Source organism: Myodes glareolus, chromosome 21 (genome assembly GCF_982192425.1).
Source record: "Myodes glareolus chromosome 21, mMyoGla1.1, whole genome shotgun sequence".
Taxonomy (NCBI): Eukaryota; Metazoa; Chordata; class Mammalia; order Rodentia; family Cricetidae; genus Myodes; species Myodes glareolus.
The window spans coordinates 20,489,819-20,512,022 of record NC_142046.1 but is presented as its reverse complement, the minus strand read 5'-3'; the positions used below and the strand labels follow the sequence as shown (position 1 = coordinate 20,512,022).

Below are 22,204 nucleotides of genomic sequence, written 5' to 3'. Positions count from 1 at the left end.
CCAGAGGGCCTGGCCTGGTCTTAGCAGCTCCATGCCCGTACGCTCCAACTATCAGTGTTGAGGTAATGGAGAGGATGGTGCTACAGATATCCAAGGCCTGCTCTGGCTTCCAGAAGCAGCCAGCAGACGTCAGTCAGGGATTGAAGATCAGAGAGAGGACAGGCTAAACGAGGCAAGTCTAGGAAGGTTACAGTATCGTCAGCGGTGTTCATGGAGGGGCCTTGTGTCCCTGTAGGGCCAGGCAGAGTGGAGAATGCCTTCAGAGCCAGGCTGGGTCTCCCGGGCCAGGCTGGCTGGCAGGGCCTCCAGCATCTCCTGGCTCCTATCTGTGAGTTCACAAAAGCTACAGGACCTGGATTATTTTTTTTTTCACTTTGAGACAGGATCTCACTGTATACCCTCAGCTGATCTGAAACTTTCTTTGTAGATCAGACTGACCTTGAACTCACAGATAGCTACCTCCTGAGTACTAGAACCAAAGGAGTACCTGGATCTTAATCGAAGTGCAGCCCCGAGGCAGAATTCTGCCTTTCACTCTGGGATCTAAGATGACCCAGGAAACTGGTCCACAGCCTCTGAACAAGGCCATAGTGGTACTTAGAAATGAGGGTCTGATTACCATCTCTGAGGCATTGCGATTGGTTCGCAGCCCCAGCTGGAATCTGGGCTTCAGCACCCCAGAAGGACCCTAGGGTCACACCGTGTGCCTGCTCCCCAGGCTGGAGTTAGGTGCTATGTAAGTACAAGCCTGTCTGTCCCTCTGAGACCAAAAAAAGGAGACAGGTCAATGAAGGACAGCAAACAGGGACATCACAGCCCCCAAATCAGAGACTTGTGGAGGGCCGGACCACATTCTCCATTGCTTCTAGGAACAAAGGTAGAGATTGACCTCTGTGACCCCAAGGTGTGGCGGTACACGCCTTTAGTCCTGATGCCTGGGCGGCAGAGGCAGATTGACCTCTGTGACCTCAAGGCGTGGTAGTGTACGCCTTTGGTCCCAATGCCTGGGAGGCAGAGACAAGCAGATCTCTGTGAGTTCAAGGTGATGTAGCACACGCCTTTAATCCCAGCGCACGTGCTTGGTAACTCTCTACCGCTGCGTCCCTGCCTACTCCCGAGGCATCATCTGGGATAATGGGCAGTGGACCCATCCAAGAGTGACACGTCAGAAGCGAGGACTGTTTCCTTTATAAGGGTTGGGTTCCATCTTATCTGGGTCTCCGCCATGTTGGCTGATGCCCGCTCTCCCAAGGGGCATTAAAGCTTTACTGCAGAAGTATCCTATGTGTACCGCGTGGTTCTTGCTGGCGAGACGGTAGCGTGGGACAGAGACTCAAGCTTTTCCACAGCCTGGTACACGGAGGTAGTAGCGCAGGCAGCCCAGCCAGCCTGGCTCACATTTCTCCTGTCAGCAATCATGGACAGCCGGCCCATTCCTTTGTGACAGGTGTTTATTTGTGCTGGGGGCAGATGAGACAGAATGCCTGTGAGGAGGTGCACAAGTCTAGCTGGGACGCGGCTGGGACGCGGTGAAGTCTGAGTCTGCCATGGTCAGCCAGTCCTGGAGGTGGTCTTCTGGCCTAAGGGAGAGAGGGAAGAAAGAGAAGCAGGGAAGTGGGAGAGAAAGTGGAGCCAATGGGACCTGGACAGCGACAGACCCCAGCAAGGCGGGTCTCAGAGGAGCTAGGGATCAGGGAGAGAAGCTAGCTAGGGTCACAGGAAGGACAAGAGGACAAAGCGTAGGTCTCAACGGCCGCCACCCCCCTCCATGGCCCCTCTGTCTCTACCAGCTGTGCTCACAGTTTACTCAGGACTCTGGGTCATATTCCTCTATGGAAACCATGTTGGTTAGGGAGCCCAGGGTCCTAAGGACACATTTGCATGACCTCTGACTTCCAGATCCCCTTTCCTACTCAGCCCAGGCTTGGTTTAGTGCCTTCAGATGGAGGAAGAAGGGCAACCTAGACCAGGGAACCCGGAAACTTGACAGGAGGCACATTTCAGGCAACAGCGTCTGGCATGGGCCCCCCACATTGTCATGCACCCTGATTCTGGCACGGCTATGAAGCCAAGACTTTGGCTTCACCTTTACTATAATGTCTCTTCTAGAACATTCTTCTCAATTCTTCCACAATACAGTGTAACCTACTGAGTAGTTGCCAGTGTCAGACTTGGAGGCGGGTCTGTCTAGTATACTCCCCCTTCCAGATCCCCCAAGACTTCCCCAGATCCCCCTAAGCTCCACCTGCCAGGTGTTGTACCTGTGAAGGCCTGGATCATCTATCCCTGAGCTTTCCCTGGCTTCATAATAAGACAGAAGCATTTCCTCCATCAGCACTGTGGACCTCCCTCGCCCACCTCCCAATCGTCTGTGCAGCCTGGTGCCCGTCCCATCATTCTAGGCTCGGTTTCAGGCAAGAATCTAGCATGGTCCTGGCGGATACCCACTGTCCCAGCAGACCTAATGACTGCCCCCCCCCATCAGAATCCAGCTCCTTCCTCCCTGCGTCAGGATGAGAGGCGAGCACCAGGGAGGACCCTCTGTTTCCAATCAACTCCCTGGACCCTTCCTCCCACTAAGGGGATGATGCCTCACCCAGTAGGACCCCTCTGCTGAACCATTTTCTACCCAGGGCCTTAACCAGCAACATGGCCTGGAATCTCCCCCTGGCCTGTGGTCCTTATGTGGAGGACCATGGCAACACTCTTGGGGCCCTCTACCAGGTCCACCTTATAATTTTCTGGCCGTAATTTGGGGGTGGGGGCAGGAAGAACGAGGATTCTGCTGTTGGCTGCTAACAGTCCCTCTCGGTGTGACACCAGAATGCCCCGGTTGACTCTGGGCTGCTTGGGGCCTTGCCTGGGGCTCCACATAGGAAGTACTCACCTTCCCAGACTCTGACAAGGCCCTGGCTTGGCTGACCCTCAGAGACAGTGGTCCATAGGGTGGGATCCTGGGGAGAATGGAAAAAGAGAGAGGAGGGGTCCTTTGGTGGAGCTGGACTTTGAGGGGGATGTGGGATGTGTTCGGAAGGAGGGGGCTTTGAGGTTTTTCTAGAAGGGTCCTGCTCTGCACACTTTCCAAGACAGGCCACCCTTCATGGCAGCCTGAACTTCCCAGAGCTCCCACTGGTACCTCAGTTGAAGTCACTGTGCCATCTGGTCCTGCCCTCTGCCCCATCTTAGGCTAGGGCATCTTCCTGGATTCAAGCCTTCACTGTCCCCTTGACCTCCTCGGTCCCCTACTGACTCTTTCTCTAAACCACAAGTCACAGGACAAAGCAGGTGCATGTATTTGGAAGTTATCCACGAGTTCCCTGAAGGCAGGCACAGTCCCCATCACTGTGGGGGTCTTCCCCACTCAATTGTCTATGTCATCACCAGTTACAACAGTTTCCTCATGTGGCAGGGATCTTAGCCTCACCTGAGTGCAAAAGACATAATGACAAAGTGGCTGTCCCTGACCTCGGAGGTTGTCACCCATATCTGGAATGGGGCCCCATCTTCCCTCCTGAAGGTGATCCACCAAGCTGAGGTGGACCACTTTCCTTGGAACTGTGGGACTAGTGACAGACAGGGCCAGCCCTCTCCCATCAGATGTGGTCCCAAGCTATGTCTGCACCAGCGATGCTGGATCTAGCAGAGACCGCTTGACTCTCAAAGCCTTGGCTTCCCCACCTGCACAGAGAGAGTTGTCCCCACCTGGAGGGTCCCAAGGGCCACAGGAGAATGTGAAGTCTGTGTAGGGTTGGCATTGGGCTGAGCTCCCCATTCCTTGCTCCTACCCATGCGAACTGGGCCTGCCTGGCCTGGGTTCCCAGTCACCCTCTCCTTCCCCAGGCTGGGCAGGAAACAGATCTTGTGGAAAGGCAAGTTGGGGCCTGGGACTCGAGGGAGCCCCCCATGCCTTCCTGGGCCTTGGGCCTGGGTCTGCATCATCCCCAGCAAGGTGAGAACTATCCACAGGATCCCCATGCGGAGGCTGATCCTAGGCAGTGGAGTCCTGGGTAGCAGTGGCCTGGCGGGTTCAGGAGGGGTGAAGTGTTGGGTTCGGGCTGTCACTGAGCGTGCACTGGTCCTGTCTCAAAGCGGGGAGCTCATCTCTACATCCAAGAGGGGAAAGAATACGCCCCTTTGGCTTCCTGACAGGCGAGCTCCAAGGCAGCGCTCTAGCCCACAAACACCTCCCTAGCGCTTCCTGCCCCATTGCCCACTTCCTACGCTCTTGGTGCCCTGCACCGCACATGAAAACTAGCGCAGAGCTCAAATCCAGGCAGGATGACAGCAGATACCTGTCGGGATCCACTGTGTGCCCAGCATAAGTGGCCGCCCCAGAATCCACCCACGCTTTCTTGCTCTGTTGGGCACAGGCTCTGAATCGACTCCCACCCCCTGCCTGGGAGCAGATTGAGCTGTTCTTTGGGCTGGGCAAAGAGGGACAGAGCGTGCTGTGCCAGCGCTGGCCCAGGGCCACCTACTCAGGCCACAGGGGCCGTTCTGGGCCATGGCCATTCGCGGGGCTGCTGCCTCTTCTGCAGCATTTCACCCACCCCTGACCTCATCCTTGGGTGGAGCCCTCCGCTGGCGCTGACACCACCAGCCTCCGGCTGTGGTGGCTACCTGAGGACCACAGTAGCCTCCTCTTGACTACTTCACCATTTTCGGGAAGAGAGGTAGTTGCTAGAATTCCGCCATCACCCTGGAAATGGGCAGTACCACGGGAGGGCTTGCTGACCAGCTTAGGTGCTTCCTAGGGACCTCGGTGCGGTGCTCCAGGTCTCAGCACTCTGGGACCACGCAAATTTGGTGGCACAGATCCTGGAGGCCCAAAGTCCTCGCTAGTGATGCTCATAGTAGAGACAGGACACACGTGGGGGGACCTAGGTGCTGCTCTCCTCATCGGGCACCTAGGTCACTTCTGTTCCTTTTCCTGTCTCTACCAGGGTTGAGTGACTTTCTGGTGTACAGGCCTCATCTTTGCATCTGGATGCCCCAGTCTCCTCACTTCCCAGAACCTTTACTCAAGGGCCCTGGGATCATTTCAGGAGGCCTGGGTCACCGACTCAAGCTGGAGGCTTCTGCTCTGCCCATCATGTACTGGTCTGGTACCTAGCAAGCAACATAGCTGAATAGAGCAGGAGAAGGGCTGGCTCTCCTTCCAGCGGGAGAAGGGCTGGCTCTCCTTTCTTACAATATATTCCACAAATCTCTTTCTCACGTGGCTAAGGTTCTGCATAGACTCCCATATGTAATCCAGGAAGCTACACTGGAAACCCAGGGAAAGAGGTGGCCACCCACAGGGTAACCTGGAAAGAAGGTCCCTCAGGTGTCCCTTGTTTCAAGAATGGGCCCTGGAAGCAGGCTTCAGAGAGGTGCCTGTCTCCCTGCTGTATTCACCCCTGTGAAAGCATGGGAGAGCAGGCATCGAGAGGAATCTTGGCAAATCAACCCTGGGCACATGAAAGGGCAAAACAAGACTCAACACAGATGGACAGCATGAACTATAAAACTTCTGTAGCCAGTCAAAGGAAAAGGAAGACACACACATACGAAGCGCGAAGACTCTGCTGTGGGATGCCCAGAGACTAGGAAGCCCTGAGGCTTGCTGAAGTGAAAATGGACACACAATAACCCATGTGCTGGCTGGAGAAGGTCTTTCAAGGGGAATGATCAAGCCAGGAGTCCTGGCACAGGCTTGTAATCCCAGCCCTCAGAAAGCTGAGGTAGGAGGATCTTAAAGCCAAGGCCAGCCTAGGCTACACAGTGTACACACACACAGACACACACACACACAGACACACACACACACAGACACACACACAAAGAGACACACACACACGTCTAAGAATAACTATATCAGGGCTAGGAAGATAGCTGAGACAGTAGAGGTTCTGGCGTGGGAGCAGCGATGCGCTTCCAGTCCCAGTGCCGGGGAGGTGGAGACAGGTACTTCAGCCTTCTCATCAAACTCCAGTAACAACAGCAGCAACAAACCCACAGACACAACCACAGGTGGATAGCTCCTGCGGCGGCCCTTGGACTGCGTGTGTGTCTGCGCACACAATGCCGACGCTGGGTACAAATGCATAGACATTCTGATTTTCAGACAGTGTCAGGTTCGCGCCTGTTGCAGCACGCAGTGCCGGTGCAGCGCTGGCATAATTAGGGAGGCTGAGCCAAGCAACGCCGACTATCAAGATGCTGAGTCACGTCAAGTTCGTGTCTTAATCAAAATTCTACCTCGCTTGGTGGAGCGCTTGGCTGGCATGTGGCCCTGGAGTCCATCCAGAACAAGAACCAAAAGCAAAATTTCCTAGCCCACTTAAAGGGCTTGTCCTGCTCAGGGTCTGATCCAGGCCCCACAGTACATTTGGCTTTATGGTCCTTGGGCTCCTCTGGGCTGGGGCAACTCTTTCAATTATTTCTTCTTTCTCACCTTGATGGTACTGGGCAGTGCTGGTCAGGGATTTTGCAGAAGTCCCTCTACTGGGGATTGTTGATGCTTTCCCAGTGGCTGGGTGGTGGTTTGGTAGGGAGGCCTTGGAGCTTGTTGCCCAGGACTGTCCTCTGGGCCTACCTGCAGCTCCCCTGCTCTCAGATTGTCACAGCTGGCCTTGTTAATGGTTGGCTTTTCATCAGCGAAGAGGGGATGGAGAGGGTCATTAGACCCTAACTTAAGTGTCAAGCACCCCTCCTAACTAGCTGTATACAATTCTTCTCTAACTGTCCATGGTTCCCAGGTCTCTGAGCAGGGTGAGACTGGGGGAAGGGAAACACATCTGAGCAGCTAGGAGAAACTATATTTCATGCTGCGTGCAGACTTTCCAGTTTGGCTGCTTTGGATTCACACTCCTGTCAGTAACCCTCACTCCGGCTCCGCCAGTAAGCCCAATAAACTCATTGGTTCCCCAGAGGTGAAGTGGGGTGAGGGAACCAGGAATGATGACTTGTCATTGGGACCTTAGGGGGCAGTTGCTGCTTGGTCTCCCCCTACTCCGATTCCTGGTGAGAATTCTTTCCGCAGAGGCGAAGTGGCCTTCTCGGAACAGCCACGGCAGTGTCTCACCTACTCAATGAACGCACGCTGGATCCTCCCATGTAAGGTCACTCTCGTTTCTCACTGTCCTCTGGAAGGCCTTCGATGCAGGCAGCCTGAGTTTCGAATGAGGCTGGCACAGCCTTACTGGATGCCAGCCTCTCCATGGTGTCGCCTCTTCCACGTCGCTCACTTATCTATATCAGGGTGGACTCAAGGACGGTATTTGTTCTTTGGGCTGTGACTTTGCACGTCCTCATTCATTGTGTTGCTTAAACTGTTTCAATATCGGCCAGAGGGAATGCCTTGCTGACCGCCATTGGGGAAGAGAGCAGAAAGACAAGACGTGCAAGTGGCCCAAAGCACAGGGGAGAATTCAGACTGCTGTCTCTGCTCTGGCTTGAAGGCAGTTCCTGTGACCCAACTCCATCTTCGTGGGATTGGGCTTTGTAGGATTTTTTAAATTTTTGATAAGTTATAACACATGTGTGCATCCAGGAAACCATCACCACAATACTGAGAGAGTGAGTTTGATGGTTTGAATGAAAATAGCCCCCATAGATTCATGGGGAGTGCCAATATTGGAGGTGGGGCCCTGTTGAAGCAGATGTGGCCTTGTTGGAGGAAGTGTGCCACAGGGGGTGTACTTTGAGGTTTCAGAAGCTCAAGCCAGGCCCAGTGTCATTCTCTCCTCCTGCTGCCTGCTGCTCTGGATGTAGAATTCTCAGCTGCTTCTCCAGCATTATGTATGTCTGCCTGCATGCCACCATGCTTCCTGCCATGACCACAACGGACTAAACCTCTGAAACTGTGAGTCAGCCCCAATTAAATGTTTTCATTTACAAGAGCTGCTGTGGTCATGGCGTCTGTTCACAGCAATAACTCAGATAGTGGGTGGATTACCATTCCATGAAGAATTCCTTATCAGGAGGCAGAGTCAGGTGGATCTCCGTGAGTTCGAGGCTAGCCTGGTCTACAAAGTGAGTTCCAGGACAGGCTCCAAAGCTATAGAGAATCCCTGTCTCAAAACAAATTCTTGGGCTTGGGCAGTTGAGATGACTCAGTAGTTAATAGAATTTGTTGTTCTTCTAGGGGACCTGAATTTGATCCCCAGCACCATGTCAGGCGGCACATGACTGCCTGTAACTATAGATCCAGGAGGTCTAACAGGGCCTCTGCGGACGTCCCTCTATCCCCATACAATTTAAATAAAATATAAAAATAAATAGTATTTAAAAAGATTCCTTGGGGTTGGAGAGATGACTAAGCAATGAAGAACACACACAGGCTGCACATCCAGAGGACCCCTGTTTAATTACCAGCACCCACAGAGCAGCTCACAATTCACTAGAACTCCCGTCCCGGGGAATCCAATCCCTTTTCTGGCTTCTGAAGACACAAGGCATGCAAGTAGTGCACAGATATACATGCAAGCCAAACACCTATACACATAATTTTTTAAAGATTCCTTAGGCTCTCTTGTGGATTCCTCCCTCCCACCTCCTTCTGCTGCCCCCCACAAGAGTTTTTAGTCCCTGCAGACCAGTTGGCGCTCTCCATAAGAGGAGTCACGCTACACATTCCGATTAGCTTGCTGCTTACACTCAGCTCCGTGAACTAAAGTGCCAGCAGTTCACTGCATCTGGCCATGTGCCGCCTTCTGCAGCTGACCGCCTCTCATCTACCAACGGCCGTGGGTATTATTTGCGGTTTGGGGCCACCAATATCAAGCTGTCAGGAACGTTGAAGCCCATGTCTTTGAAGGGCCACATGTTTACTTCAGACGTTGGGAAACCCAGTGGAGAAGTGGAGAGGCATGGTTGGGTTCCTGGTCCAACCCAGACCACAGGAAGGGCACTGGAGCCCACAATAGACTCAGATCATTCTGTCTACTGTGAAGATTTAGGTGAAGTTGTCACAGCTTGGGGATCTCCCATCTGATGCGGATCCAGGCCCATGCTGAAGGCCCACATCTTAAGACGGGACCACCCCTCTGAGCCACCCTTAAGGGGTGTGAACCTCATGCCCTTCTCACTGTCCAGGAGGCCACAGCTAGTTGAGATGACGTCTAGGGGCTGTCTTCAAATCAGAGCAGAGGCAGCTGGAATTCCCCACCATGGCCTGACTTTGGGGGACCCAAGTAGCTCTTTTTGCTCTCTCCCCCAAGAGCAGCCACTTCTGGATCATCCTCACTATCTCCCTGAATAGCCCAGTGCTCCATTTCCCAGCTCGGGTTCCAGGTCTCAGTGGCACCTGATGGGTCTGCCCCAGGAGGTGGGAGGATCTGGGTCCGGATCAGGCTTCTGCGGAGGAGCCCCCAGACCTACCATGGGATTATGCGACTGAAATCTCAGCTCCCATGACAGCCTGCACACCTCTGGCGCCCCCACCTGGTCATTCTCTTACTCACCTAGAGGCGCCTATGGGCGCTGAAAGAAACACACACCTAGACCCTGATGATGGTGATGCATCCTCTATTTGAGCCCAGAAGCCAACCCCCTTCTCACTCCCCTGTTTCCTAGGCCCTGACGGCGGCTGTGCCATCTCTCTGAACCCAGAAGCCAACCTCTCCTCATTCCCTGCCCAGTCTCTTAACCCAGTCCTGAGGGTGACAAGTGTCAGACAGTGGGGCAGTTCCTCTGAGGAGTAGCCGTTTCAGTCAGGGTGGTGACAAGCCACAGGTAGGCGGCCCTGGGCTATGAGCCTGGAGGACCTCAAGGTCAGTTCCCTCCATGAAGTCATCCTCCCTGGTCCCCAGGCTTGGTTCCAGCTGAGCGCCAAGTTTCCCCAGGCCAGGCTCTGGCTCAGAAGTCCTCTCATCTGGTAGCCCAGGATCAGTCTTAACTTTGAGTCATCTGACCTGAAGTTCCTCCAGACCCCAGTCGTGGCGACCAGGCAGGGGTTGAAATGCATCAGAGAGATCCTCCCTGATCAGCCCTCTGAGCACAGGCAAGCCCTTAGCCAAGCTGATGGAACACATTGTCTGATCCTGAGAGTCCCCGGTGACTGGGCATGCCAGGGGACCAGGACCTAGCACTTTGCACCTACCCACTCGGATAATGGCAGGCCTGGCTCTGGCCCCAACCCAAGAGCTGAAGACAGACCCAAGGCGCCAAGGGGAAACCCTCAGCTAGGGACTAGATTGTCTTCCCAGGAGGCGCTGCTAATGTCGCTGCCCCATTCCCCCCTCAGAATGGAGGCTCGTCCCATGGGTAGGTCCTGTCCCCATCCTTCCAACCCTCCTCTCTGGCCTGCTTCCGCCTGCCTGGCCCCATGCTCTTCCAAGCCTGAGCCCCCTCCTCTGCTTCTCTACCCAAACTTCCAGCTTCCCAGCGTTTCCTATCTGGTGCCTGCTGAAGGACTCCTGCCCAGTCTAGCGGGAGGAAGGGCTGTCTGTCCCCGTCGTTGGTTGGAGTTAGGGACCTACTTCCCTACTTCCTCCACTGGCTCTCACCCCATAAATGAACAGCCCGAAGGGCTAGGATTAGAATACCAAGCCACCCATTTTAAGCATGGTGGAGATATGTCTCCTATACACAGAGGCCTGGGTGCGAAATGGCTTACAACTCTTTATCCTTCCCTACAGACCAAGAAGGGCAGAGGGACCCTTAGCTCGTGCCAGCAGCACATGTGTCCTGATCCTGTGGGTGTCCCCAGGAAGCTTCACGGGGTGTGACACGTGTGGTAACTCTAAGAGGAATGTGGTGGGGGCAGGACAAGGGTAGTCCTGGGAAAAGCAATGTCCCCCGGGGAAGGGGTAGCTGTAAGATCTGGAGGGCCTGGAGGTCTTAGGACCCAGCAGGGAGCAATAATGTAGAAGCGTGCTCAGGGAGGGCCGCTCTGTAGTGCTGGGCCAGGTCTCTCACATGCTGGGTCTCCTGACTTGCTGCTCACTTCCACCTCCAGAAACCTGCAGACTCAGCCCTGGAGCCCAGCAGGTCCAGGTGGCAATGGGAGGGGCCGCTCACAGGCCTGGTCCTCGTCCAGCTGACCCCATTCCCCTTCCAGCAAACCGCAGGCTCAGCTCTGAAGCCCAGCAGGCTGGTCCAGGCCCAGCAGGCCCAGGTGGTGATGGGAGGTGCTGCTCAGCGGCCAAAGTAAAGAGACTTATCTGGTCACTCGGCAGGGCTTAAGGGCTGAGTGTGTTTCCCAGGGAGAACTAGAGCTGTATGTGTTGCAGGGTCTAGAAGTGAAGCCTAGAAGGAGCCCACCCTCATTTGGGGAGCAGCGCACAAGCCCCATTCCCACCCCACATCTAGCCAAGGATTCCAGAGGAAACTAAAACATCCCAATACCCACCCTGACCCATGTGTGTTAACCTCTGACTCCCATGCCGATCTTGCAGTACCCCCTGCCCTCTGACAACTACTTGCCATCTGGTACACCCCGCCTCTTGCACACTGACCCCCGCATGACGTTGGCTGCATCCTAGCCCCTGCACGCTCACCTATACTGACCCCTGGAAGTCTGAGAGGAACAGAAGAGGGTGGGGTTTCCCTCTTGCATCTCATAAACATGGGCTCTTTCATACTGGGATGGGAGTGGGCCTCTGTTTTGCCTGTGTCCCCATAGCCATGATTAGGAAGGGTGTGGTGGGCCCTGTGGGAAGGAGCAAGCAGGCTGAGGCATCAAACCAACACTCCTGCTCAGGGGGGGGCCTCTGTAAAGCGGTCTCTGCACTCTGCACAGCATTGCTCCAATCTTCCAAGACTGCACTAACAAGTGCAGGGGGCTCTGGCCGTGACACCCCCATCTTACCAGAGGCTGGAGATGCATGAGGCAGTTCCCTAATGGTAGTTATGGAGAGCCTGGCTGCTCTGTTTTTAGAGCAGGGGGATGGTTAAATGTTGTCTCCCAAAATGCTGGATTCCAGGAGTTGGGGAGCCAAATGGTGTGGAAAGACCTCCCCACTCAATCACCCACTCATGAGACTTTGTTTCCTCTCTGGTCAGCCAGCTTTCCCTGAGTACCCAGGGGTGTGAAGACCCCATGTGACTGTTTGACCAGCAGAAAGAGGGGTTACTGTCTTGGCTAGAGGGCATCATCTCTCATCTCCAAGAGGAAATTGGGTTTCTGCTTCAGAATAGGAGAGGGTGCTCCCTGGTAACTGGGGGTCCCCGGAACACTTTTTGTACTTCCATACCTACTAGTGAAGGTTATGGGACACCAGCAACCCAAATTTAAGGTCAGGGAAGGTGAGGTCTTCTGGAAATGAGGACCTTACAAGGGGTTAAGGAGTAACTCGGTTCCGAGCACACACCTAGCACGTGTGAGGCCCTGATGCCCTGGCTCCAGCCTCAGCATCACTAAGCACAAAGCAGTGCCACTGGGCTCCAGCTGGGCCAGGGGACTTGCGAACTAACTTAGAGACTGGCCTGTAGCCTCCCTTCACCCCAAAATGCTGAGTGGAGCTGAGTTTGAGAGGAAAGGAATGTAAAATGCAGGTTACAAAGACAGGGCTGAGCAGTTCCTGTGGCCTCCGCTGCCATCTGCTGTGCCCGGCCTTACGCATTGTCTCCTGATGTGGAATCAGCTGGGGATACAGGCCAATGCGTGAACCCCCCAACTGTGTGAGGGATCACTGCCTCTCTCTGCAGTTGAAGGTCTGTGGCTGTTCAAATGTGTGCCTCAGAGAGACGTGGTTAGAGAGCTGTGCAACACACACACACACCGCTCAGGGCTCTGTGGCAGTGGTGCCAGGCTGTGGCCCTCAGTGACAGACAGGCTGTTGTTGTGACCACCCTTCTTCTTCTCTCCTTCCTCCATCTTACCCCATCTTTCTTCACTTCCCTACTTCACCAGATTCCCATCCTCATTGCATCTAAGTTCTGTCACTTCCTCATTCGGCTGCTCAGGGGCTTCTTCCTCTGTGGTCCACCTGCTATGCCAGACCCTCATTCTTTAGTTTACACCAAAGGATTTTTTTTTAAGCAGACATTCCAAAGAGGCCTGGACTGGGCTGCTGCCGCCAGGAGATGAGAGCTGCCTAGCGGAGCCTGCGTGTGGATTTTAAAGTTTGGTTTTATTTGTCTGTTTGTTTTTAATACTTCTGAGGTGGGTAGCATATTGTTGTAAGTGGCTGTTTTCCTAACACATCATGGTGGAATCTATCTCTCTTTAGGGCATTTTCTCTGCCTGATTCCTACAAAAGGAAGTGTGAAAACCACGGATGCAAACGGTATTGCAAGGGAGTCAGGTCTTTGGAGGGTCAGACCTTCTGTTAGTACATGCGTTGGAGAAGGTGCTGGTGCCTCGGTTCCTAATATGGAAAGAGCAGCCTCACCGCAGCTTCAAGGATGTGTAGCCACAAAGGGGAGTTCTCTGTGTCAGGAGACAGAGCCATCTTGGAGCTCTGCAGCCATGTATCCCGTGGACTCGGTTCTAGGATGAGAACATAAGCGCCCACGCTGCTCTTACGTCTGGACTCAGCACCCTCTGCCACTGCATCCCAGCGAGGTCAGGCTCTGGTGGTCGTGGCTGGGTTGGAACCCAGCATGGACACATGGGTGGCTCTTCTGACACCTGTCCCTGATGTCACATGATGGTCAGACTCCCTTCCCTACGAGGAGAGCTTGGTTGATAGAAATGGGGGCGAAGCCTGCTCTAGCATTTGGCGTGCCTTTCTCATCTCGGTGACAGAGTCTCTGACATGACGCAGCTTAACTGAGCAGAGGGCACCTCAGCTCCCCGCTCAGGGAGCACATCCATAATAGTGAGAAAGAACCGCAGCAGGAGCCTGAGGCAGCTGGTCACACTGTATTCACAGCAGCATGGCCTGGGGTGGTGGATGGCTGTGTTCAGCTGACTCCCTCCTTCCTGTCTCGTCCGAGATCCCAGCCATCCATTCACCCACCTATCCACCTACACACCCCTTCATCTACCCATCTACCATCCTGCAGTCACCGGTCGACCATCAATCACACAGTAGGACAGATGTCTGTCACTTTCTCCGTGGAGGGTGCCATCTTGGATATATCTGGGATACAATTTCAGATAAAAGAGACCTTGTCTCCCTTGTGTAGAGTTTGATCGGGGTGGGGGGGGTCATATGCACAACTGAATGCTGAATTGTGACCTCAGGTTCTACATGTGGTATTCCTTGAGACTAGAATGGGGGTTGGTCTTATAGATATTATCAAGAAAGGCTTCAGGTCTGTATCTGCCATGGCCCACCCCTGTTCCAGAATGTGCTTGGTTTCCGTACAACTTGCTCAATAGGAAGGAAATGGGCATGAGGCCATACACCCCTGCCCAGGGGATTCTACACACTGCCACCCCACAAGCCTCGCGCCACCCTCCCGAGCAGTGTAAAGGTTAAGTCTGGTGGACTATCTCTGTGTGCTATTTGCTCTCTATCAAGGCCACAGATTAAGCAGCCGTCTCCATGGATGGCTCTGGGCCTTGGGCCATTGCCTGCTCTGTTTGTCTACTGGGGCTGAGATAGGCTTAGATGAGGGTGGGGCCACACAGTGGCCTGCTGATGTGGACCAGGGAAGGTGCCCATTGTGCTGACAACCTCTTTCAGGGGTGCATTTGGAGCTTAGGTTCTGGACCCACTGCTTTGGACCCTGTGTGCGTCTCTATTTCTGAACAGCTTTTTTAGAATGGCCGTCAGGTCTAGAAATGTTTGTCTCCGTATCCCAGAGGAAGAAGGCGTACCCTGTTCCTTCTCCAGCCTGGGGCATCGGCTTCCTTCTGCTCTGGGGCTCTGACTGTTCCTGCCTGCCATTAGACCCAGTGCTCCAGGGGCATGCCCTGAGCCTACCACAGCCCACCATGTTGGCCCCAGGGCTCTGCTAGGTAGAGCTATGGCCTGTGATCTCGTACAGCAGACCGGCAAGGGAGGAGTGGGAGGAGTCTAGTTGTGGGGGCTGAGAAGGCAGTTTGGGATGGCTCAGAGCATGACCATCATGGCCCTGCAGGGTCAGAGCTCCTGTTCTTGCTTCTCACCCACCCCATGGTCACAGTGGTCACATCCTGGAGTCATAGGCACCGTGTTTTATTTGTGTTGAGAGCAGAAGCAGGGAGAGAGGCTCTACGGCAGGAACCCTTGCCTTCTTCAGCAGACCTTTGGATTAGGTGTCCAGCCTGACAGGGTGGGGACAGACAGTGTTGGGATGGTGGATAAGGAAGAGGAGCAGGGGAGAGACTTGGGAGGGACAGAAGGCAGGCAGATTGGAGTTGGGCCGGGATATGAGACCAGGAGAGGTTCCAGGGAAAGGGCTGGGAGGCATGCTCCTGAGAGTACACCTCTGTCATCAGTCTGGGATCCCCCAGAAGCCCCTGTGTGGCCCTGCCTGACCCCACAGGGTCCTAGACTTGTGGCAGATCTGCTGGTACGGTACAGTGAGTGTTAAGGTTAATGCAAACACGTATGTGATCCCATATGCATGCAGTATGGATTGTGACCCAAGTGTGGTGCCACAGGCCTGAAATACCAGCACCCAGGAGACTAAAGCAAGAGAATCGTGATTGCCAGACCAGCCTGGGCTACACCTTAAGACCCTATCTCAAAATGACAAGGGTATGTGTGTGTGAGTCTGTGCCTGTCTGCATGCTTGCGGGCACGTGCTTGGTGTGCAAATGTGACTGGGCAGGTATGCATGGAGAGGCATGATGGGGAAGGTCCTTGGACAGGGCGGGAGTTGGGGGGGATCCTGATCCATCCATGAGAGGAGTGAAGCTGAAGACAGGGCTGAGCCCTGAAGCCCCTTGGCCTTGGCCTCTCCGAGACTTTCCTGCCAGAAAGAGGCTGACCAAATTCAAGGACTTCCCTGGATGAATTCCAGTCTCCTGTGAGCAGGGAACTATCCTCCCAGGACAGAACCAGGGCCAGGAGGGGGCAGCCTGGGATAGTGACACAGGGTTGGGAGGAAGTGGCCCGGGACTCAGATAAGAGCGTGAGCCATGAGCACCTCCCTGCTGATTCAGGCTGAACTCTGTAACAAGCACTTGGGTTAAAGACTCTGGGACTACAATGCCCCATACGTGCCCCATACGTGCCCCCTGAAGATATGCACTGGACTTGTGAAGGCTGGGGAAGGTGCCACCATCGTCCCCAGATCCCATCCCCCTTCCCATCATCCACTGCCTGCAAACCCATTACCGGTCACATCGGGGAAGATGAAGTTATTCTTCGTGAGGTTCTGGGTTCTGGTCAGGCAGACAAACTTGTCTATCATCCTACGAGGGAGCCTCCAGTTTCTACCTGTAGCCAGAGGAGCACAGTGTGGCTCTCAGCACTTGGTGGTGGTAAGGCATTTGCCCCCAAGCCATCCCCCAACCCAGGAAGCACCACCCTGACCAGGCTTCCGCAAGCAGGGGCTCACCCAGAAGGCTGACCCTGATGATGGTCAGGATGCTTGTTTGTCTGAGGGACAGCACCAGGGCGAATTTGGTGTAGTCTGTCTCGATGACCTGTATGTCTTCTCTGTCTGCTCCAGTCCCTGACCCCGAGGGACACACATGTAAGGCCTCCAAGGCATCTGTGCCCTCCCGCTCATGCCACGCTCACCTTTGTTTTCCATGGTGAACTGCCCAGGCTTGGTTGTTGGGATCAGAGCATAGGACCAAGTGTCACAGCGCTTGCCCCTGTGGGAGGGGTAGGCAAGGGTAGGAGCGGGGATGGGCAGAGGGCTAAGGGAGCCAGCCAGTCCCACCCTGGTGGACCACACACACACACAAAAGTCAGCTATTTATTTAGAGAGGCCTACAACCCAGAAGGATGCAGAGAGCTGTATCCGGGGAGCCCTTCCGACTCCCCAGGCCTCAGCTCTGGAGTCCTTTCGGTTGCTCTTCCGTTCAGAGAAGCCTGGCTCGGTGCCATAAGAGCAACTCCGGTTCCACCCAGCACTGGTCCTCAAATCCGCAGGGGTTCGCCATGCCAAAAAGAAAGCTTCTGGGGATCAGGCGCTAGCTCTGGCACCCAATCCAACCATCTCCAGAAAGGGCCACGAACAGACTTCAAGTAGGGGCTGCTTGCCACTGTTAAGACTTTAGAAGCAGAGCCTACCCAGGAGAGCAAGACAGGACAGAGAGAATCCAGACAGGGAGAGAGAGAGGTCCCTGACCACACAAGAGTACTGAAAACCAGAGTGACTCACCCCGATGCCTCTCCTCTCACAGCCAGGCCTTCACTGGGTTGGCCTTTAGCAATGGTCATTAAGCAGGCTGTGCTAGACATGGTCGCTAGATGTGTTTCCTCACCCCACAGTGTGGCTGGGCCATGCAAGGTTCCTGGGACACAGCCCCAAGTCCTTGACTGCTGGGACAGGAAAGACACCCCACTCACCGAGTCATGGTGTTGGTCACCTGAAAACGGCTGTTGTTTTTCAGCTCGAACAATGTGATGTAGGGACTGAGCAGGGTCTGGTGCTCTCTCCTGTAGGTGTTGCCCGCCAAGCCGAGGACAAACCATTCCCCCTGAAACTGCATGGCTGGCGATAGGTACAGCTAGCCCTTTCCTGCCCTACCCTGCCAGGACTCTCCTCATCAACAACACTGGGAGAACCCTGCGGCTGCTTTTAATCTAGCAGGTAGAGGGTGACCTTCGTCAGTAGCCAGGTGGCCTTCCCAAATCTCCATTTCTTCATAGAGGGACTGATTAGTGCCAACACAGACAATAAGATGGTGCAAGACCTTATTCTGGGCGAGGTCATGGGCTCACTCAGGAACTCCGGGTTCAGGCTCTGCCCTGGCCTCCCAGTGCAGTGCCTATGGTCCTGCATACACCCTCCCTCCAAAAGCCGGGACCCTAGCCAGCTGCAACCTGCGTCTTTTCCTTTGAAAGCCCTGTACCTGGTCATTGTGGAAGCTTGTCAGCTCGGGAAAGCCTTGAAGCTTGCTTGGAATTTGGCCCTCCAGGATTTGGGGAAGGGTGAGGGTCAGCCACAGAGCCCACCAAGGGCCCATCCCAGCAGTGACCAGGCTCCAGAGGGACAAGGCCTGACTGAGGAATGATATTGGTGAAACTTGCACAGAAACCCGTTTCTTCACGCCCACCTGGCCAATGCTCCTACCCGGGAAGTGCGGCAGGCCAGGTGGGTGTGGAGGGAGGGCAGGGCTGACCTAGGGTATTATAGTCCTCAGACCCTAATGACCTGCCAGGGTCTCCTGGGTCCCAGCCAAGGAAAAGAAAGCCTGCTGGGTCCAGCTGGGGACATCTTGTGACTCCAGACACCTGCTTCAGTGTCCCCACAAGCGGGTCAGAAAACTGCCCACGTCCACTGTAATCTGTCATTCATGCCAAAGGACACCTTGTTCTAGGCAGGGGTCATGTCTGGTCCTGGTTTCCACAGCTTCTTACCTATGGTCTGGCCCGAGAGCCCCCAGGCAGCTCCATAGCCCCCTCATGTGCTGAAAGCAGTGTAGCATAAACACTGTGCACCGTTAGAACAAGAGCTGGTCAAAGGGAGAAGGAAAGGCCTCAGAACACCGGGGCCAGGTAGGACATGCTGGGGGAATTCCAAAGGAACCTTCCATGCAGAGGGGAGGAGCTGGGAGAAAGACCACGTGGGAGCGGGGCTCTGATGAGAGCAGGCACAGTGGGGACAGGGCCTTACGGAGGCTCCTTCTCTGAGAGGAGGAACCTATAGTAGAGACCCATGGGAGTGAGGTCTCATGGGAATGGAGCTCTGGGGGCGCGGGTCCCTAAGGAAGTGGGGTCCCATAGCTGCAAGGTGCTACGGAGCAGGAACCTGGGTAGGATCCTGCTCGAGGCTGTGAGAGGTAGGTGCGTGCTCTCCCTGGTCACAGGCTGCTGACCCAGGAGTTGTACAAACTTGGTGTAGGTGGTTCCTGACTGAGCTTCCCGAAGGAGGTGCAGCCTGTTCCCTGCTGAAGGAGGTACAGAGCCATCTCAGCCTGTTCCCTGGGCTGTCTTTTCTGCAGGGCAGGACACTGAGAAGACTTGGGAAACAGAGCAAAGACAGACCAGGTCTCCAGGGTGAGCCCAAGCAGGGCCCTTGGTGGACCAGGCCTTCCCAGGTCTGCTGAAACTTCACAGAGGGGACTTGTCCTCAGGAGACAGCCCTGGACACAGGGCCCCAAGAAGTGGCTCTTTTCTAGGTTTTGGAGGCTCTTTCACGCTATTCCCCATTCAAGCATATGCTGAAATGAAGGCCGGGCAGCTCCTCCCACCTTTGATGTGATTGGTGGAACCTCCAACCAATGCCCAGTGTGCCACACTAGATTTACAGCCACAGAAACGAAACTGTCCTGTCATCCTGGAACTGAAGCGGATCTGGGATCCTGTGTAGTCTTCTGAAACTGACTATGGCCTTCTACAAAACCAGGATTGGAGGGAGGGGGCAGGTGACGACCCAGAGCACCACGCAAAGCTTGGAGAAGCAGACAGCTCAGAGTGGAGACCATCCCACTCACAAGCCCTGCCACCCTGGACGCAGGGCCCTCCTGCTCCTTCTGCCCTGTGCCTCCTCCCCATCCAGGACCCCTCCCTGGCTCCCTTGTAGTCTTCTACCTCTCCACCCCCCTGGTTGTGCTGTTCAGCCACCTCCATTTTTCCTTCCGACAGGGACAGTCAGGGCAAACCACCTTCTGTCTGCCCTGCGTTTCCTCTCTGGGAAGACTCCCGAGTGCTGTCCTCTGCTCACTTCCCTCGCCCCAGAATTCTTTCCCAGGACACTGTCGTGAGTGGCAAGAGGCCCCCGAGTGTAAACCGTCTTCATATGCAGTGGACCACCTGTCCATAGGGCATCTGGGTGGACAGGAAGGGCAGGCATACTACTGCTTGCTCCTGCCTGTTGAGAAGGGGTATAGCCCCTCACCTCCAGGCAAGGCAAAGACAGGTCACCTGTTCTGTAGGCCCTCTAGGTCAAGGCCTCTAATCCTGTGGTCTCAGGCAAGATGGCCAGTTACATATTGTTACATTGGTGTCTACAGATTTTTAAAGTTATTTTTGCTTAGCTATTATACATTACCTATTAGAATTCAAAGGTTATCTACACATTATAACACTTGTGTATGAATATGTGTATGTATCATATATGTGCACGCTTGCACGTGGGTGTGCAAGCATGCAGAGCAAGAGGACACTGGGTGTCCTTTCTGTCTTATTCCATTGAGACAGGGTTCTCACTGAACATGGAGCTATGCTGGAATGCAGCAAGCTTCCTAATCCTCTTGTCTGTGTCCCCACCCTCCGGTGCTGGGCTTAACGATAGGACTGGCCATGCTAGAAATTGTTACAGTATTTCTGCAGATCCAAACGCACAAATGCATGATTGTGCAGCAAGCATTCTTACTGACCAAGCCATCTCTCCAGCCCCTGTAAGAAATATTTTAGGGCTGGAGAGATGGCTCAGAGGTTAAGAGCCCTGGCTGCTCTTCCAGAGGTCCTGAGTTCAATTCCCAGCAACCACACAGTGACTCACAACTGTCTATAATGGGATCTGGTGCCCTCCTCTGGCCTGCAGCCATATGTGCAGGCAGAACACTGTGTACATAATAAATAAATCGTTAAAAAAAAGAAAAACAGTTTAAAATGAAAAAGATATGCATGGGCCAGTGATGCATTTCAGCAGGTAAAGATACTTGTCTTTAGGCCTGACATTCTGAGTTTGGTCCCCAGAAGGAGAGAACTAACTCCTGCCAGTTGCCCTCTGACCACCACATGTGACCACCACATGTGTGTGTGTGAGAGAGATATAGTTACCATAATTTTACCTAAAATTTTCAAATTTAACTGGAGCTTTTAAAACATTTATGAAACTAAAATATGTGCCAATTCTAGAGCCATCTCCTCAGGTTGGCACAAAAGTTAATGGCTGCATGGTCCAGACTCAGCCCATTCAGCCCCACAGGACAACAAGGCAGAGATCAGAGGGCTGGGCCTTGGCTATGGGAGCTCAACCCTTTCATCACTTTCTCTGAGGGAACGCAAGGCAAGAAGGAAAAAGTGTTCCTGGGGCCAGGGCGGTGAGGCCAATGCCAGGCCTCACAAGGCCAGCATGCTCCTGTGAACTCTGTTTTTTGTGGATAGGACAGTCCCCCGAAATTCCTCCTTCCAAGGCCCCTGGTGGTCCACTCTCCTTCCATTTATTTTCCTGCCCTGCCGAGACCAGGTGGTCAGAACTTCCTCTGGGGCAACTGTGGCCCCAAGAGTCACCCCTATAACTATAGTTCCCATTTCTCCAAAATGGGCCAGCAGACAAGACTTCACCTGACTTTGCTCTAGGAATCACACAGCAGTCTTGCTAATACTATTGCTCACTTGGGATGTCTGGGGCTAGAGGGGAGGACATGGCCAGCTGGGGAGCCAAGGGGCTAGCCCACCTTTGTCTTCCTGTCATTAGTAGATGGCTGAGTCTTGCTCCCAGGAGCAAGGACTTGCCTACTTTGTGTCCCCAGGGCCTGGGGCACCTGAGAAACGTTTACCAAATGAGCGCTCAAAGTGGTCAGACTACCACCAGCAAGGCAAGGTCTGAGGCAAGAGCAGATGCAAGCCTAGCAGTGTCTGGGATGATGCCCAGTTCCCAAACTCCAGCCCTGGCCTTCAGAGCCAAGCAAACATCCCATGTCTGGAAAGAACAATGCTCCTGTCTAGAAAAGCCTAACCCCTTCCTTATGGGGATACGCACAACTTAGCTGCCTGTGGCTGGTAACCTTGACGACAGTAGGGGCTGCTGTGGGGACAGCTGTATCAGGGGTTCGACCCACATGTTGAGAGCCCCATGCTCACCCCTAACTGGTCCCATATGAAGTAGGCTGTCTGTTCCTTGTTCCTGGGGTACAGCTTTTCTACTCTATGTGCTCCAACTGCTCCCTTAAACCCACCCTGGATTCTTCCTGGCAAGTATCCCTGCACCTATAGCTCTTTAGCCTCCAGGGTCAAGGGTCAGGAGGGGCCCAGAGGATTTGTTGGGAAGCCTGTGTCCCTCTCCAGAGAAGGTACCTTAGGCAGGGCCTTGAGTCTGCCTCTCCCCATACACCATGGGCACTAAGCCAGCAAGGTGGGCTGGAATGGGGGAGTAAGGGAAGGAAAGCGCCGCACAGCAGAGGAAGCCTTCTTTGTAGAAGGGAAGCAGACCCAGGGAGAGAGCAGGGACTCTTGCTTCTAGACAGAAGGACAGTTTCCAGCCCAACCTGGTCTTCAGGGCAGAATCATCCAATAGCCAGGGGGCAAGTTGCCTTCCCTTCCCACCTCAGCCT

General features: G+C 54.3%; 2 protein-coding genes and 1 long non-coding RNA gene across 3 annotated transcripts; 1 reads left to right on the top strand and 2 right to left on the bottom strand.

The window, feature by feature from the left end:
• The first annotated feature begins 831 nt into the window (after window positions 1–831).
• LOC148118693 (uncharacterized) lies at window positions 832–1,279 on the top strand. The gene is made up of 2 exons (XR_015735887.1): window positions 832–904; window positions 1,043–1,279. It is a non-coding gene; the product is annotated as an uncharacterized LOC148118693 (long non-coding RNA).
• Window positions 1,280–1,433: 154 nt separating this feature from the next.
• On the bottom strand, window positions 1,434–4,101 carry LOC146890466 (uncharacterized). Its single transcript, XM_085681247.2, has 3 exons — window positions 3,703–4,101; window positions 2,888–2,954; window positions 1,434–1,580 (listed from the first exon to the last, which is right to left on the bottom strand). Exons 1-3 carry the CDS (start codon window positions 3,973–3,975, stop codon window positions 1,552–1,554), a joined length of 369 nt encoding a protein of 122 aa, XP_085537373.1. The 5' UTR covers window positions 3,976–4,101; the 3' UTR covers window positions 1,434–1,551.
• Window positions 4,102–14,972: 10,871 nt separating this feature from the next.
• Window positions 14,973–22,192, bottom strand: Lcn12 (lipocalin 12). The gene is made up of 5 exons (XM_087899885.1): window positions 17,834–22,192; window positions 17,328–17,464; window positions 16,551–16,627; window positions 16,366–16,482; window positions 14,973–16,244 (listed from the first exon to the last, which is right to left on the bottom strand). Exons 1-5 carry the CDS (start codon window positions 17,945–17,947, stop codon window positions 16,117–16,119), a joined length of 573 nt encoding a protein of 190 aa, XP_087756011.1. The 5' UTR covers window positions 17,948–22,192; the 3' UTR covers window positions 14,973–16,116.
• Window positions 22,193–22,204: the final 12 nt, after the last annotated feature.